The sequence below is a fragment of the Streptopelia decaocto genome (genome assembly GCF_964273445.1).
Source record: "Streptopelia decaocto genome assembly, chromosome: 20".
Lineage (NCBI taxonomy): Eukaryota > Metazoa > Chordata > Aves > Columbiformes > Columbidae > Streptopelia > Streptopelia decaocto.
The window spans coordinates 1033335-1051176 of record NC_138675.1 but is presented as its reverse complement, the minus strand read 5'-3'; the positions used below and the strand labels follow the sequence as shown (position 1 = coordinate 1051176).

The window sequence follows — 17842 nt, the reverse complement described above, 5'->3', positions numbered from 1 at the left end:
AATCTGAACCTTCCCTGGTGCAACTTGAGGGTTTGTATCAACCCTTCCTCCCAGTTTGGTATCATCAGCAAACTCGCTGAGGGTGCCCTCAGTCCTTTCCCTCTGTCCAAGCTCTCTTCTAGAGGACTTGGGCATTTTGAGCTCTGTGCTTTCCCTCCCCTCTGGCTCCAGTGCCTACACGACTCAATGTTCAAACCAAACTGCTCCAGAGCCAGGACAGATGTGAATGACAACTCCAGTGAGGTTACCAGCTGTTGCAGCAGCAATCCTAGCTGGACGTACCAGGGGATGGAAAAGTCCCATTGCAAGCAGGACATGGGTGTGTTTTCTGACTGTCTCACCTGGTTCTTGTCAAAAAGAGCCCAAAATGTCAGGACTGTGCCCGCCACTGCCAGAGCCATCACTTCTGTGCCTGTCAACACCTGCCTGGGAGCAGCAGTAGGTTACAGCACGAGCTCCCCAAAAGATGCTGCTTTTGTACCCTTTTTTGTGTTCTCTTTTCAGACAACTTCAGACTGAGCGATCCAGAGTCAACTCAGTGTGAATTAGATGGGAAGATGTGTCAACAGGTTCACTAACAGAGTTTTGGCTATGAAAGGACAGATTTTTAGAAATGAGAGAAACTAATTAATGAGATCAACTGCTCATAAGAGCATAGGAGGAGCTGTTGGATTAGTCTCTTTTATGTTAAAGGTAGGAGAACTGTCTGAAGTTTGCATCCTCTGTGAGAGGTTACAGACCTGCATGAATCAATAACTCGAGGAAGAGCATTAGAACCTGCAAGGAAAGACTGAAATGTCCGACAGGCAAAGAAATGTTCTTTGGAGGTATGAAGAGAGTCTTGAGGTACATCAGGCTGCTGGGCGTCACAACCTGTACTGAGACAAGCAACAAACATTTGTCTGATGAAGTAAAGAAAAATGAGATGACCCTCAAACTTGTGACTGAGCCTGGGGACAAATCCAGGACAGACATGGACACACAAACATCCTGCGGCTGCGGTGAAACCTCAGTTCTGAGGGAACCCTCGGCAGGCTGGAGGAGCCGATAGTGGCTGTGAGGGTGACAGTGACGTGTGTTGCTGTATTTTCCAAGTTGAAAGTGGTTCCTATAATTGGTGACCAGGACAGAAGGGGGAGAGGGAGCAGGGAGGTAGGCAGCCCCCTCTGGGTGCACAGGAACGTGTGTTGGGACAGGCTGGAGGACACATCTACCTCAAGCACTGCGTGTGAGCGAAAAAATGGGATAAAATGCAGCAGTGGGTGTTCAAGTAAATTGTTTCTGCCTGACCTGGAATCTTTATTTGATGAGATAAAAATGGGTTTTTCTGCCTCAATTTAGACTTCAGCAAAGCATTTGAATTTCATGTGAGGAAATTGTTAAACTAGATGAAGTGGTGGTATTAAAATGGGTTGTATCTTATTGGAGATAAGTACAGATTGTGCTGAAGGCAGGACTGACAGCTTGGAGCAAGGTTACTGGTGGGATTCTTGGCACTTAATATTAACACTAATGTTATTGACACAAAAATATCAAAGCATGCTTAGTAAAACTTGTCGATGAGCAAAGCCGGGAGCTTTTGTCCGCACAGAGGAGGATCTGCAAGAGGAAGAAGAATTTCATGGCTGGAGAACTAAGCGTTGAGAACTGGAGGATGTGACGGTGCAAAGTGAAGGACGTGCATGTAGATGAAATAACGAGAACGAAGAATTAAGACCACATCTGAAATTTCTGAGTGCGGTTCCAGTCTTGTTCAGAAAAGGTGGATTTGTATTGAAGCGGAGACAGATCTGCAGCTGTAGGATCAGGGGAGTGGAAAAGCTGTTCTACAAGAGGAGCTGCCTTATTTTGATGAGTGAAAAGAAGACTGAGAGGGAACATGATTGTGCCGTTATAAAGAAATTGGAGAGGAAGGATGAGGTAAACACCTCAGAGAGTTTCGAGGAGCTTTTTAAGCTAGAAGATGATGTTGGCACATGAACAAATGGGTATACACTGGCCATGAATAAATTTAAGCTGAAAATTAGAAGAATCAACAGGGGAATGAGACTGTGGAAGAGCTTTCCAACTGGGGGAAAGGGAGCAAAAATGTAACTAGTTTTAGGACAGATCTTAATAATTTTATTAATGGGACTCTGCCTACGACATCAGGGAACGGGGCGGGTGACCTGCAGAGTTTCTGCCCGTTCTGCAATTCAAATGCTCAGCACAATGTTTGCAGAGGGGACATCAACCTGTATTTGTCAACCGGCTTCCCTTGTATGAGCCTTGTAGGTGTTAACCCGGCGTACTAGAGATTTTCCAGGCTATAGTGGTTGCATCTCACATAAGAGAAGCCTCTTGTGGCCTTGTCATAGAAATAGTCATTCAATTAATAGGATGCTTATTTAAATAATGATTTTTTTTTTCCTCTCCATCCTTGTTTTTTGATGACAAGCAGAAAAATCGGGCAGACAAGGGAAAAGAGACTGTCAATTGACGAAGTATTTGCTAAAATATTAAATGACATATTGTTTTACATCCTGTCTTATAGTCTTTGTTGTTGTTGTTGTTCCCTTTGAAAAGGTGTTTTTGCTCGTTAGCCATTTCCATGAGCTAGACTTGTTGGAAGAACCCACCGGGGCAGTTTTCAAGGTGACACATGTCAAATGTACCTGGGATGCGTTTAGATGTTCCTGTAGCACCCTGATCATCTCATTAGTTGGAGCAGTGAATATGGATTTATTGCAGTAGTGTGCACTGTGATACTCTTAGTGTTTCTCTATCTCTGTTCAACTCCAGGAGTGTGTAGGAAGCTCTCACAACCAGGTTCTTGCTTCGTCGCAGGTGGTTCTGGATTGCTGTGAAGGAGGCTCTCAGAGGGAAGCTGTGGACAATCTGCTCAGGAAAGTGGATGAAGAGAAAACCCTGAAAGCAGAAAGTTTGCTCAAACTTCTGGCGGCTGTGAAAGCATCATTCCCTGGTCTGCACCTTCTGCTAGACAGTTTGACGACAACAGCAAACGTCTCTGATGGCAAAGGTATGGGTACACCAAACTTCAGACACCTGGGGACGCGGTTCATGGAATTGCCATGAGGTTTGGATGTGTCTGGACTTCAGTGTGCTCTTATAATCTAACTTATGTGTAAGGCAATGGGATGGCCATTTTACACAGACAAAAATGGTCTGGGAGCACTGGGACAGGAGGACTGTGCCAGCAGGAAGGCCCCTGCTTTGCAATGAGATGAGCAAGGTTGGGCTTCTTCCTTGGGTTTGACACTGTTGGGGTAGAAACTGGGATGTCATGTCTGGAAAACAGGAAACTGTTCCCTCCAGTGCCAAGTTACTTTTGGTTTTGAGTCTCTTAAAAGCAGCAGCATGTGTCTCCACAATAAATAGGAGCATTTTCACATATTAAACACTCCATGGTTGAAGACATGTTTAACAGCTCTGGTCTGTAGGTGACTTAAGTCATGGTACTTACTGGCTTTAAAAGCAAATACCTAAAACTTCCCCAAAGTTGTAGATGTCTTGACATTAAATACAGACAGTGTCTGACCTGGCTGCTGTCTTTGTGATTCCCTTGTCATTGAGGGATTGTAGGAAAATTTAGTCCGGCTGTGCTTTTCTTCTAAACCCAGCTGGCGTGTCTGCACATCACGGTCATGTACTTGTAGTCTCCAATGTGGACCAGAGTGCTGATGGGAGTCTCACACTTAGTGTCCCCATTTGATGTCCTTATCTTGGACAGCTAGTGCCCTCCTCCTTTTTGTTTTGGTGGAGTTGTATTGTTTGTTGCCTGCCTGTGGTGGTTCAGGGGCTCGTGAACCCTCATTTTTTGATGGTGGGACAGCCTTCCAAGTTTGGGTGGGCTTAGGCAAACCCCTGAGCAGTTCAGATGGAGGAGAAAATCTCACCAGCTCTGAAATCACTTAAAAATTAAAAACTAAATTAACATGCAGTGAAATGTAAATGAGTATTTAATAGAAAGCAAAACTGTGCTCATAATGCTGATAATTTCCTCTCTAACAAACATTCCCGACAGGCAGTTTGCTTTGTCGTTTGTTAAGCACGATTGCTTTCTTGAAACACCAGGCTCCCAACATGGTTAATTATCTAGTGGTAATACCCATTCCAAGGAGGAGCATTCCTTAATTACATAGAGCTGAATCTCCTCAAATTGCAGCTTGAACTAATAGAAGCACAAATATTTCTTGTGGTGGAAATGAAGAGGGAGGGAATGATTTGAGCCACTGGTGGCTCTGAAGTCCTGCGAGTGGAAGGGAAGGTGTCTCGCTGCAGGGCACGCTCTGGTTGTGAAGCCCACCTTGGTACGGCAGCAGAACTGAGAGTGTGTTCATGATAACTCAAATTTGTGTAATAAGATCAGAAACGTTCTGTTGGGAGTAGGGGGAAAATATTCTTATTTGTAAACCACCTGTCAAGGAGGCACCCGAGGTTCATTTATAAGTGACAACAGGGTCCAAAACAACTTTTATTAAACCGGTGAGAAACAGGGTTTTAGCACTCCAAAAGTGACTTAAATACAGGTTCGAATATCAGTTGAGGAAAATTATTAAGGGGCAGCAACTAATACAACAGATAGTCCACAGAGTGCATGCACGTGGCTTCACTCAAAACAATACCGGAGCCGGCCCTGAGTCCGGGAGGAGTCCACACCTGCCTGATACGGTGTGGGATTATTTTAAAGAGATACATGTACTCGTATTGAGTACGGAAAGTGTACACTCGTGATTCTGCAAGGGTAAATTTATAGTACGCTCGCAATCCTGCGAGGAGAAATACACGTGCAAATGTGCACGGAATATTACACGTGCTTATGTGGAAGCACAGGAGGAAAAATACACCCGCGATTATGCGAGGATTAATTTTACACGTGCTCATATTGAGCACGGAAAGTTACACGTGCAAATGTGCACGGAAAGTAGATACACTCGCAATCCTGCGAGGGTTAATTTTCCTCACACCCGCGGCAGCAAGGCCAGCGGAGTCTCCATCCCGGGGGGGCTCTCGGCGGCAGCATCTCGCTCGTAACTCCAAGAGATCCACAACAAGGGATGGAGCCTCGACGAGAGTCCCGTTTTTATAGGCTGATCAGATCTGACTGTGGGCATTCCAGAAGCTTCTCTGCACCCCCACCCTGGCTGTGGGTGCCCCTGAAGCCTCCAAACATCCCCCACACTGGCTGTGGGTGCCCCTGAAGCCTCCAAACATCCCCCACACTGGCTGTGGGTGCCCCTGGAGCCTCCAAACATCCCCACCCTGGCTGTGGGTGCCCCTGGAGCCTCCAAACATCCCCCACCCTGGCTGTGGGTGCCCCTGGAGCCTCCAAACATCCCCCACACTGGCTGTGGGTGCCCCTGAAGCCTCCAAACATCCCCCACACTGGCTGTGGGTGCCCCTGGAGCCTCCAAACATCCCCTATACTGACTGCGGGCGCCCAGCGGCTCCTGGCGCCTCGGCGCTCCCTTCTCCCTTCTCCCAACGGCCCTGGCCAGGGGCTCTGGGGCCAAAGGAAAGAGCTGTCGGCCTCAAACAGCAGAGAGAGAGAGAGATGTGTCTGCTCCTTCCATGATGAAGGAGGGAGGGGGAGAGAGGGGGGTTTGATCCTGCCACACCACCCCCTGATCCATGCGTCACACCTAAACCCGATGGAGCTCAGGTGCTTAATGACGTTCCCTCAGCTTCACCAGGGAGTCGACTTGTCCCCAAGAAGTCTTTAACCAGGGTTTTTTTCAAATTAGCTCAAAATCTTCCATTGATTAGTCCCACAGGCTGCCAGTGCCTCCTCACCACCCCGGGGAGCTTCCTCTCCTTACCTGGCACTGCATGTCTTCTGGGTCCCAGGGACTGGATTTTCTTGTTGCCAAGCTGTGTATATTGAGCTGCTTTTCTCCCACGTAATGCTGTGCGAATAATAGATTGTTCTGTTTGGTACTGAACCAAAATGATTAAAAGACCTAAGCATACAAACAAAAAACACATGCAGGCGGCTTGGATGAACTACTGTTTTTTGGTTTGGTTTCTCCTACAAAATATAACTATGCATCTTCTCTAATTTAGTAACTCCAACAGTGAAAGAAATCCTTTTTTAGATTAATCTATTTGGAAATTTCCAGTTTTATTTATGAGCTAATCTGGCGATAAGTACAATCATATATTGCTTTTGGTACAAGGTGTATTTTGCCCAAGTGTCTTTGTTATCCTGAATAAACACCGTTCCTCTTTCTTGAATTAGTCCATTGTCCTCATGCTGGGGTGGCTTTAAAGGGTTGTGGGGTTAATCTGGACTCACCGTTTCTCAGAGGGCAAACCTCAGCAGACCCAGCTTGGAATTAGATATGGGAGGAGGAAGGAATGAGGTACAAGTTGCATTTTTTTGGTGTAAGGGAGAGAAGAGGGTGTTATTGCTGCTTTGCAACCACAAGTCTGGTTTGTGTTCCTGTAACATTTTCACCAAGGACAGCTCAGCCTGCTGGGTTCTTGATTACCTTGGACCATCTGGGTGTTTGTAAGGTGTTAGTATGTTTGATAGTCATACACCGCTGAGATGGAGCGTGTTGCAGAGCTCCTTGGTGGAGTGAATCGAAGACTCTCACTTACTCTTTCAATGAAACTACGATTAAGAGTCAGTAATGGAGTCCCCTTGATTCCAGGGCACCAGAAGAGGCTGATAAACATCTCGAGGTGTTGTCTTCACAGACAGGGCCACACGTTTACCTGCTGTACATGGCTGAAAACTGAGACTTCCGTCTGGGCTCAGACCAGGACTGGGAATTGGAAGAGGTTTGGGGGCCAGGGATCTCTTTCTGTGGGCACATCTGGGCAGAAAGCATTCTGTGTTGTCTTTGATTTGGAGAAGCTTCACTTTGTCTTGTTCATCCTCTGCTTGAAGGTGAATCCGGGTGTCCTGGGCCCAGGGCTGTGTTAGTGAGCCAGGGACATCTGCCTGCCCTGTTGGTTTCGGTTCTCTCGTGAGCAATCTGGGGAGGTGCTGCAAGCTGAGCTGTTCTTGTTTTCATTCCCTTGCATTCAGCCAAATGTAACCCAGAGGATTATGGAACCAAACTGTTGAGACGATACCGAGAAAACTTGGTGGAGCTGCTGACAGACACACAGACGCTGCTGCGGGGCATCTCTGCTGCACAGAGCCTGGCTCCTGCTGAGAGAGAGGTAAGCAGAATCCTGCGTGTGCAAGCAAGTACTGAGCTTTATACCCCATTTGGGATCTCTGTCGAGTCCTGAGGACTTGATTTACTCCATCATGCCTTGGTTTGGGGCAGGTCTCGGTTTAATGATGCCTTAGTATCCTATAGCGGGAGTGAAGCAGGTAACATATGAAGCTGAAGGCTGGCAAGTAGGAGTGGCTGATTTGGGCACTGAGGAGAGATGTTCAGCTTTGGAGTGAGTCGAGGTGTCTGACGTGTTTGAGTGAAGGGCTGGGCTGCCAGGTGGTCACCACTTGAGTTGCAGCCGTGAGCCAGGTCTGCAGGACTGGAGCAGGGGAATGCTGGGGCTGGGGTGAGCCATGGGCATGGCTAAACACGGAGGTGGATCCCTCATTAGCACCTCGCTGTGTGTCTTTCCAAGGCGATGGAGCAGGTTGTGAAGCGTGAGGCCAGCGGTTTCGCCTCGCTGGTGTCGGCGGCGCTGGAGGAGCGGTCTCTGCCGGTCTCGGCCATTTGGCAGCTGCTGCTGGCTGTGCGGGAGCCTGCGCCACTGAACCTGCTCATGGAGGAGATCCGCAAACAACCCGGAGCAGAGTTATTCTTCCAAGCAGGTAATGTCCTTGGTGTCCCCTACGCGCGCCCTTGAGCTTCTCTTGCTGCTGGGGGGAGTTGCTTTCTGACTGCTCACCCTCTCCCTGACCAGGAACCTCTTCTCTTCCAGTGGGTCTCAGCACCCGTGTCCTTGGTGAAACAGTCAACTGGTTGGAATTGCACTTTCTGCAAGTGTGGCTGCTTTGCTTGTGGCTCTGTGTTTTTTAATGAACAAGCTGCTTGAGATCTGACCAGCATCCTGCGCTAAAAACCAGCTGGAGGCTCATCAGACTGACAGCACAGGGGAGTCTGTGTGTGTCCTCCACGGAGCCTCGGCCTCTGCCTTTGAGTTTTCCTACCTGAAAACCTAAACTGTGCTTTTCCCCCAACGTTGTTGCCAAAGTGACAGAATCATAGAGTAGTTTGGGTTGAAGGGACCTTCAAAGGTCATCCAGTCCCACAGCTGCCATGACAGGGACATCTTCACCAGCTCAGGTTGCCCAGAGCCCCGTCCAGCCTGGCCTGGGATGTCTCCAGGGATGGTTCATCCACCACCTCTCTGGGTACCCGGGCCAGGCTCTCACCACCCTCAGGGGCAAAGATTTCTTATATCTGGTTTGAATCTCCCCTCTTTTAGTGTAAAACCATTCTATGCCAGTGTGAGGAGTGCTGAGGTTGGTGGTGGTGAGGCTGTGCAGAGCCTGACTCTGCTGGCCCTGCGGACACAGAGCCTGGGTCACCTGCCCATGTGGCACCAGCCTGCCTGCAGCAGATATGGGACAGCTGTTCCTGTCCAAACTCCTCCACCCCATGCCTGCTCAGCCCTGAGAAAACAGCACTTGTGGTGTGTGATGTATCCAGCTGCCTTTTATGTGGCTGTCTATGGATGGGGCAAATTGTGCTTAGAAACTCCTGTTTCTCCACAAAGGTTGGAACAGGATGTCTGTAATTGGGGAAGGAAGAAATTCTGAGTTTTGGGAGAATCATGCCAACCTTTTGAGGTTGTCAGTGCCTCTTTCAGCAATGTGCTTTGGAAAACCTCATCTTCTCACCCAAAGTTGGAGAGGTAGTGAGAAGTGAGGTCTGCTGGGGTTTTATGCTGGATGTCAGCGCTGCGGTGAGTGTAACCAAATCATTTTGCTGCTTTTTGCTGTTTCCTGAGCCCTGAAGAAGTCTCTCCTGCTGTTAACAGCTCAGCCTCAGGAGCGGACTGGACAGAGCTAAGGCCTTCAGGTTCTCCTTGGGTTTTGTGTTTTTAAGTACCTTTACTTTTCATTTTCCTCTTCAGTGGCCAGCAGTGAGAGCACAGCCATTGAGATCATCCTGCGGCACAGCAAGCTGGTCTCGGAGGCCATCCAGCAGAGCGCGGACAGGGAGCGCCTGGCCCCGGGGCAGGCAGGACTCGCAGCGGCCGTGCAGGAGGTACGAGGGGACGCTCTCGGAGCCCGCGTGGTTCGGGGCTCACGGGGTGGACAGGGCTGAGCGTGCTCTGAAATGAAGGGACATTACAGAATCACAGAATCGACTGGGTTGGAAAAGACCTCAGAGATCATCGAGTCCAACCCTTGGTCCAACTCCAGTCCATTGACTAGATCATGGCACTAAGTGCCATGGCCAATCTCAGTTTAAACACCTCCAGGGACAGCGAGTCCAGCACCTCCCTGGGCAGCCATTCCAATGCCTGACCACTCTCTCTGTAAAGAATTGCTTTCTAATATCCAGCCTAAATTTCCCCTGGCAGAGTTGAAGCCCATGCCCCCTTGTCCTATTGCTGATGCCTGGGAGAAGAGACCAATCCCCACCTGGCTAGAACTGCCCTTCAGGTAGTTCTAGAGAGTGCTGAGCTCAGCTCTAAGCCTCCTCTTCTCCAGACTAAACAAGCCCAGCTCCCTCAGCCTCTCCCCATAGGGCTTGTGTTCCAGTCCCTTCCCCAGTCTTGTTGCTCTTCTCTGGACCCTCCAGCACTTCAATCTCTTTCCTGAGCTGAGGGGTTTTTAAACTGAGATTGGACATGGCACTTAGTGCCATGATCTAATAAACGGACTAGAGTTGGACCAAGGGTTGGACTCGATGATCTCTGAGGTCTTTTCCAACCCAGTCGATTCTGTGATTCTGTGAGGGGCCCAGAACTGAACACAACACTCCAGGTGTGGCCTCCCCAATGCAGAGCACAGGGGAAGGGTCACTGCCCTTGTCCTGCTGACCACGCTGGTTTGGATACAGGACAGGACACCATTGGCCTTCTTGGCCACCTGGGCACACTGATGGCTCATGTTGAGCTTCCTGTCAATTAGTACCCCCAGGTCCCTTTCTGTCTGACTGCTCTTACTTAGGCTGGGGAAGCCTTCCAAAGTTGTAGGTGCCCCTCTGCTGAAGAGATGGTGCGTTCAGTGTTTTATATAAATTCTGCAGGAGGTTTTAGGTAGAATAAATTACCAGTGAGATTCTCAGTGAAATGAAGGTATTCAAACAAAGAAAAACTGTTTCCGCTCTGCAAGGGTGCTGAAGTCCTAGAGAAAGCAGAGCTGCCAGGGGATGGGTTTCCATTTATTTGGCTGTTCCAGAACATATGAAAATGAAACACCCCTAGAAAATGCACTGAGGATGCTGTGACTGGGTAGTGTCCCTGAGTGCCTTGTCTGTTTTGCTCTTCACAAAGGAAATGGGCTGTGTTAGTAGTGTACTGGCCTTTTCCACCAACCAGTCTATGGTTGCTTGTTTCTGCTCTAGTTGGCTGCTGTTGGAGATCTGGAAGGGTGAGGTGTGGGTGGGTGCACACAGATCCTCACCTTGGTTCTCCTCGCGGTGACTGGCTGAAGTGGGTTTGGGTTTGGAAGGGAGAGAAACGGCCCAAGACAGTTGTGTATGTTACACAGGTCTGAGTTACGTAAGCTCGTAACGCTGTAAGGCATGGAGGAACTGCTTTTTCCATGGAAAGGTGGTTTTAAATGAGCTAAAACCAAACCAGGAAGTCTGAGAATTTAATTTGTTGTGACTTTTATTTAATCCTGAAATTCTCTCAGCTTGTGCCCATACATTAGTGGAGAGGCAAAGACCTGTATGGAAAGGGATTTATTTTCTGGTTTCTCAGAGCAGCTTCTCAGCAGTAGAGATGAAACAAAGCAGACGTGCCCTCACTCCCAGACCATCCCGACCTTTTACAGCCCAAAATCTCTGTCATGCGATGTTTCCTTCTTCTTAATTCTCCAGCTCCTGAGTATTTCAGCTCAGAAGGAAAGTTCAGAGGCCTCCTTGAAAGCGGCTCTGAGTACAGCCCAGGAGAAGTCTGTCCCAGCCATCAAGATCTGTCAGCTGCTGTGCAACGTCCACGAGTCCTTCCCAGACCTGCAGCCAGTGATGCAGGAGTTGGGGCACGTGGGTAAGAAAAGCAGAGGCTTTTGTCCTTCGGAGTCTTTTACACACGGTTATGGGAGTCCTGGGCGGTTTGAGTGGCAGCGGACCTCGCTGTCCTGGTGGCCTGAGATCATTCCATGGAACGATCCCCTGGCCAAATGCTGGGCTTGTACTTGCAGGAAGATTGACAGGGGTGAGCTCTGGATCCCAGCCATGGAGTGGGCATTTCTCCTGCTGGTAAAACACACCAGCTTAAAGGTTTGTATGTTGTGAGGGTTGTGGAGACAGTAACTGACCCCAGACTGGTGTTCCTTAACTGCATTTGAGTTTCTCCATCCCAACCCTTGCACTGGAGGCATTTAAGCAATTTACAGAATCACAGAATCTCAGAATGTCAGGGGTTGAAGGGCCCTGTAAAGCTCATCCAGTGCAATCCCCCCATGGAGCAGGAACACCCAGATGAGGTTACACAGGAAGGTGTCCAGGCGGGTTGGAATGTCTGCACAGAAGGAGACTCCACAACCCCCTGGGCAGCCTGGGCCAGGCTCTGCCACCCTCACCATGAAGAAGTTTCTTCTCAAATTTAAGTGGAACCTCCTGTGTTCCACTTTGAACCCATTACCCCTTGTCCTACCATTGGTTGTCACCGAGAAGAGCCTGGCTCCATCCCCATGACACTCACCCTTTATTTATTTGTAAACATTAATAAGGTCACCCCTCAGTGTCCTCTTGTCCAGCTCCAGAGCCCCAGCTCCCTCAGCCTTTCCTCACACGGGAGATGCTCCACTACCTTCAGCATCTTGGTGGCTGCGCTGGACTCTCTCCAGCAGTTCCCTGTCCTGCTGGAGCTGAGGGGCCACAGCTGGACACGATATTCCAGGTGTGGTCTCCCCAGGGCAGAGCAGAGGGGCAGGAGAACCTCTCTGACCTACTGACCACCCCCTTCTAACCCACCCCAGGTCCCATTGGCTTCCTGGCCACAAGGGCCCAGTGCTGGCTCAAGGTCACCCTGCTGTCCCCAGGACCCCCAGGTCCCTTTCCCCTACGCTGCTCTCTAACAGGTCATTCCCCAACTTATGCTGGAACTTGGGGTAAATTTAGTTATATAAGTTGTGTCTATATTAGGCTATTTTTCAGAATTTTAATCCTTAACCAGTGGGGTTTCTTTGGCTCTTCCTGTACTGTTGGACCTGTATGAACTTGGATTTGTATTACAATCCCTTAACTTTGTGTATGTGCGGATACTGCACAGGCTGGTTGTGAAAAGATCACATTGGAGTGCACTGGCCTTGTGCACAGTTCACCACGATGGTGTGTTTTGTAGTCCCAGACTAGTTTGTGAGTTTGTTTTCTCACTGTGCTTTGGTCTTGCTGTGGATACCCCTTACAGAGCAGATGATCCCCTGGGAGGGTCCCACAGCAGCAGGGGGATGTTACACACTGTATTAGTTTGGGAAAGGTATGAACAAAGCATATGCAGATTGCAATTTGGTAAACTCCAGAAACAAATGCATAGCAATAACCATGTGTGAGACCCTGCCCTGAGCTGTGGGATGCTTTCCAGCTGAGCAAATTGTATCTCTGCATCCATCATTTGAAGGAAGAATGCTTAACAGAATTCAGTGCTTTAATGAAATAGATAACAGAGGGCCAGGAAGCTAACTGCAGGTTTGCATTCTGTTGAAAAGGATGCAAATGCGACTTGCTTATTCTGTTTGCTTGCATACATTTTTATTATATTGTGCTTCCCAGTGCATCCAAGTACAGATTCTTTGGGCTGTGGATTCCACTGGGCTGTGCACAGTGTGATTTTTATCCAAGCACAGGCACCGGTTCAGCTCAATCCATCCCTGTTTACTCGTGGTGCCAGAGCTGCTTGGCTTACGGCGCAGTGCGGAAATATTAGCGGATTGCTAGGCAGTTACAGTAAGCAGCTTGTTATGAATGTCTCATCTTTTTTAGGGATGGATGTTTAGTTGCTTTGTCTGAAAATTTGGCTCAGGGCCACGATCTGGCTTTGACACTCAGCATCATTTTGTGACAGTGACAGGCGAAGCTTCCCCACGGACCAGGAAGGGGTGACGTGCCCCTCGGTCACTCTTTGCACTCTGGGTTCGTTACTTTCCCTGTGTTCTTGAGCCACGAGGAAATGTTGTTGGGGCGGTGGATGAGGCTGGTGGCGTGGAGCAGTGAGCTTGTGAGAGAAACTGAGGCCCTGGATCCCTGTCCTGGCTGGAGGGCTCGGAGGGTGATGGCACATGCCCTGCTCCCCTTTCTTGACTCAGTGGCCTTAGTGGTCTCCCTAGGAGATGTCCTGTACTGTAGATCCAGTTTTTATGCCTGATTCAGATCTAGGTCCTCTCTCCTAACTCCACCAAGAGCTGCCACCAGTCCAGTTGGCTCTTTCACCTGGTCACAACTCTGATGACGATTTTCAGAGAAAAGGCAATACCTTCTTATCTGCTATTCCTTCTCCGTCTGATGCTGCAAACACTTGTCCCACATCCCCTGACCCTGTCTGACTGTGGAACGTGCCAGGGCTGATGCCCTGATGACCCTGGAGGAGATAAGCCAACAAAAATGGCACGTGCCTGTGAACGTGCAGCCCACCATAGCACCTGCGCACCTTGCAGTGCCCACCTGTGAGGGACCCGTGGAGTCGGCTGCATTGCGCTGCCAGATGCCGGCTTCTCTGGCACCAATATCAAAGCGAGCAGACTGCTGTTACTGAGTGTCTTTGCAGGGCTTCAAGCCAAGGTTGAGATGAAATCAAGCAAGAAGCAACAACAAAAACAAGAGCTCTGGAAAAATGGTGTTTACTTGCAGAAACATATATTCTGTATGAAGTGTCCAGAGGAGGATTGCCAGTTACCAGCCCCTTTTTGGCACCGTACAGATCTTTACACTGAACTTCCATATCTTACTTTCTAAGCCAGTCTTCTCCGCTCTGATATCGCTGCTTACCAGCCCTAAATGTTGCAGGTAGCTTTATGGATCAATAGCTGTGTGGCTCTTGGCATGAGGTACGAATGATAACTGCGGGCCTCATGTTTGAGGGATGTGAGCTTCCACTTGAAACGGAGGAGATCTTACATTTTGGAGGAACATATGCGCTGCATGGAGATTTGTAGAGTTTGCATTTCCACTTGAAAGCAATAGTTTTTACATCTCTACCACCAAAAAAAAAAAAAGTCTGATACTTAATTCAGGTGAGCGGAGCCACTTGAAAAGCGCCAAGCATCCCTGTGGAGGAAACTGCTGCATCCATCCCCCCACACTCAGCACTATCAAAGCAAGGGGTTGGTTTCTTTGGAAGTACAACATGAAATCTGTTGGCTTCTCCTTGGGTCCCTTCTGTAGCCCGAGCACTTACAAGGATGAGGTGTGGCTCTTCCAGCCAACTCCATAACCTCTATCCAGCTTCTTTCCAGGTCTCTGTACATTCCCTTCTTGAGATATCATGTTTGTCAAGATATGCCTCATTTTCAGATGTCAGAAATGTGTCAAGAACTCCAGCAAAAGGCTTTTCCTCTGCATAGTCTTGTGTTTAAAAAAGACAGCATCTAACGTAGTACTGGGTCAGCCTCCGGAATTGTTAAACTGTCAGGTTTGCAAGCAAAATGCTATTCTGCGCTATAAAGGTTCTACTTTAGAAGCCACCATGCATGTCAGCAACCATTACAGATGCAAAGGGGTAGGTGGAATTTTCTTCCAGCTTAAGCTGAGGAAGTGGGGGACAGGATGGTCACACACCCAAGAGATCTTCTGCTTCTGGAGTATGATATTTATCATGATAGAGCAGCCACCAGGATTACAGACTTGGCAAACCACTTACAAAAGAGAAAGAGAACTTGGTATGAAATACACCTTAATTAACAACAGGGTTTTTCTTCCAGTGCTGAATGTCTCTGCCACCAGAGAATGGAAAGTGATGCAAAGTCCAGGGTCCCAGAGGACCCTGTGGTCAGGAATTCATGTCTGGGCCCTTTCTGGTGCGTGTTTACCGTCAGGCTCTGTCTGCTCCCGGGGGCTCAGCCAGGGCCGTGGCCAAGGCAGTTTGATTCTGGCCCGCTAAGTTCCTGCCTCTCAAACTTGATGTGCAATCGCTTCTTCAGTCTGGTCTCATTTCTCAGAAGAGCACTTGGGTTCACCTTCAGGCTTCCTGCGTCTCCAGGGTGTAAGCTGACTGGGTGTTGTCTGCTGCTCGAGCGAGGTATGAAATGTTGTCTTCACCCATAGGAGAGGTTCTGGGAGACATCCTGGCTGCCAAGGGGAAAGGAATTGCTGCCCTGATGTGACAGTGCCACATGTCCTTTCCTCTCTTCAGGCAACAGCCAACCCGTGGTACTTGATGCTGTTAAAGAAACCTGCAAGTTCAGCATCTGACACCCGACCTTGCTGCCACGGCGGCTTTGCGTCACGCAGTTCAGCATGTCTGCCGTTCTGCTGTCTCATGGTAGCCAGACTTTGAAAGCCTTTTGAAACCCTTTGATACCCTTTTGAGGGTATATTCCACCATCAGGCAAGGTTTCTCCTGCCACCCAGGCTGTATATACTACACAGGACTACAGGGTGTAGGTACCTGGCCATTGACTTCACGTTCAAAACTGTTCTCTGGGAGTAGTAGCATCCCCCTGAAGATGGAGAGCTGTCCCTGGAGCCCCTTTATGCGTTTCTCCATGAAATGGACTGAGGTTGAGAGCTCCCCTTGCCTTGATACCGTTACAGGCTTGTGCTTACAGGTTTAGGCTAAACGTTTGTAATCCTGAACGACTTTTTCACAGGCATGAGAGCAGGAGGACCGTGAGCCAGCTCGTGGTGCACTGGAGTCTGTGGCAAAACTCCACTTCGTCTGACTCAGGTTACACCCCTGCTGCCATGACTCAACTTCTAGACCTTTCCGGTCCTGGTTTCTTTAGTGCTATTATCTTTGTCCACACTCCTCCTGCCTGGCAAGATGATCCTTTCTGATGTTCAACATTTCTGGGGGATTTAAAGGTACTTCTTCACTTGGTTCAAAAAAGTCTGACAGTGATGATTTTAGGGATGTGGGAAGAGACCTTAGAGGTGAAAGGCGTGAATTGCCATCCTGACAGAGCAGGACAAACTGGAAACCAATCTGGTTTTCTCCCTCGACATCTTAGAGGTCGATGGGTCACCACTTGACATCTTAAGATTTCCAAGTCTGTTGGAATATGTCGCCTTGTTTCCAGTTGGCTGGAAATGCAGGGCAGTACTGCTGTGCAGGTAGGATGCTTTGCTGAGCTCTTCCCATAGTGAGAAAGGCAGAAATTAAGTTCTGCAAGCGTAGGCTGAATTTCCTGTGCATTGGCAAAAGGAGAAGTCTGCACTGGTTTCCATGGCCACACAGTCGCATGGTTCTCATTATAGCAAAGAAGCCAAATATATCTGTTTGTATTTTGATTTCTTCCATACGTGCATTCCCTGTGGGTTTTTTTTGTAGATTGAGATCCTGGGTGAATTTTCCAGCTTGTGCTTTTTGAGATGATGGTGTTACAGAGACTCAGAAAAGCATTAGACTTTGTAAGAAATGGATGTAATGAGCGATCTAAAATACCTCAGGGCCCTAACCAGAAAACTCAAAAGGGTCGTAGTGAGATTATCTGTTCCCTTTCAAAGAGTTTGCACGGGGGAAGTGTTCCTGAGGTTTCTTGTAATTAATGGCTGGATATCCACTTTCGCTGGCAGACGTAGACAGTATCATACCTGAGGCTCAGCTCTTCAAACATTTAAGCACAGCTGTAAGTTCACGTGTCTGAGCAGGAAGCAGGTGCTTGGAAGCAGCAGTTTGTACTGCTTGAGGAACAGTCTTTTTGGAGAACCTGGCCCTGGCTCTTGCCATCTAATCCAGCCCCCGGTGTGTGGTGGAGAGCTCAAGAACCACTTTTCCATGCATTGTTCCCTGCATGGCCACGGCCGCTTTTGAGCAGAGCCAGTGCCACTGTTGTGATGGGACAGCGTGTCCGATGTGTGTCAGTTCTTGCTGTGCAGGGAGACTGAGGGGCTGGTGTCCGGTCCCTCCGGTCACCACTGGAACAGGAATTGCTATTTCCATAGGTCTCTTGACTGAGGGAAATGAGGAGAAACCTGGGATCAGGAAGTGGAAGGTGAACAGTGAATCCCAAGTTGAAGCTCTGGACAAAGATGAGGACAAGGCAGGAGGTGCCGGTGCCAGGGAACCAAAGGAACCCCAAGAAAAAGCTTCTTCCAAGAAGAATTTTGTCTGCAAAGCCTGTGATAAGACCTTCCACTTCTACTGCCGTCTGAAGGTGCACATGAAACGTTGTCGAGTGGCCAGAGGAAAGCAAATCCAGTGTAAGGAGTGCTGTGAGGTCAAGTCAACAAAGAAGGAGCTGGAGAAACATCAGCTGGAGGTCCACGGGGTGGTGGGGACAGCTAAGAAGAAGAAGAAGCGGCTCCCCGTGGCGTGCGATATCTGTGGCCGAGAGTTTGCTCATGCCTCAGGTAGGGTTGGTGGGAGCAGGGGTGTTTGTACACAAGTCTGGACAATACAATGAAGTGATAATCTGAAATCTCCCTGCAGCCCTGTGAGCACTGTGTGTGAGAAACCCAGCTCAGCTCATTTCTCCTGCCCCACTGAGCACGACTGCTTTCTGATTAGTTCTTCCCTAATTGGTTTTCCACATGGCTCATCAAGGAAAAGTGGGGCTACTGGCAAATTTAAAAGCCTCCAAAAATAGTCAAGC

The 17842-nt window shown here is 48.9% G+C and overlaps 1 protein-coding gene across 7 annotated transcripts in view; it reads left to right on the top strand.

The window, feature by feature from the left end:
• Nucleotides 1-17842, top strand: part of ZBTB40 (zinc finger and BTB domain containing 40) — a 49281-nt gene that overhangs the window by 22716 nt on the left and 8723 nt on the right. For all 7 annotated transcript variants that reach the window (XR_014185775.1, XM_082069701.1, XM_082069703.1 and 4 more), the window contains 6 exons: nucleotides 2827-3019; nucleotides 7037-7173; nucleotides 7591-7780; nucleotides 9049-9182; nucleotides 10971-11139; nucleotides 17193-17600. Coding sequence is in view for 6 of the 7 variants with exons in the window: in XM_082069701.1 (XP_081925827.1) it covers nucleotides 2827-3019; nucleotides 7037-7173; nucleotides 7591-7780; nucleotides 9049-9182; nucleotides 10971-11139; nucleotides 17193-17600 (1231 nt within the window). In the remaining variant the exon portion in view is untranslated. The remainder of the gene's footprint in view (nucleotides 1-2826; nucleotides 3020-7036; nucleotides 7174-7590; nucleotides 7781-9048; nucleotides 9183-10970; nucleotides 11140-17192; nucleotides 17601-17842) is intronic.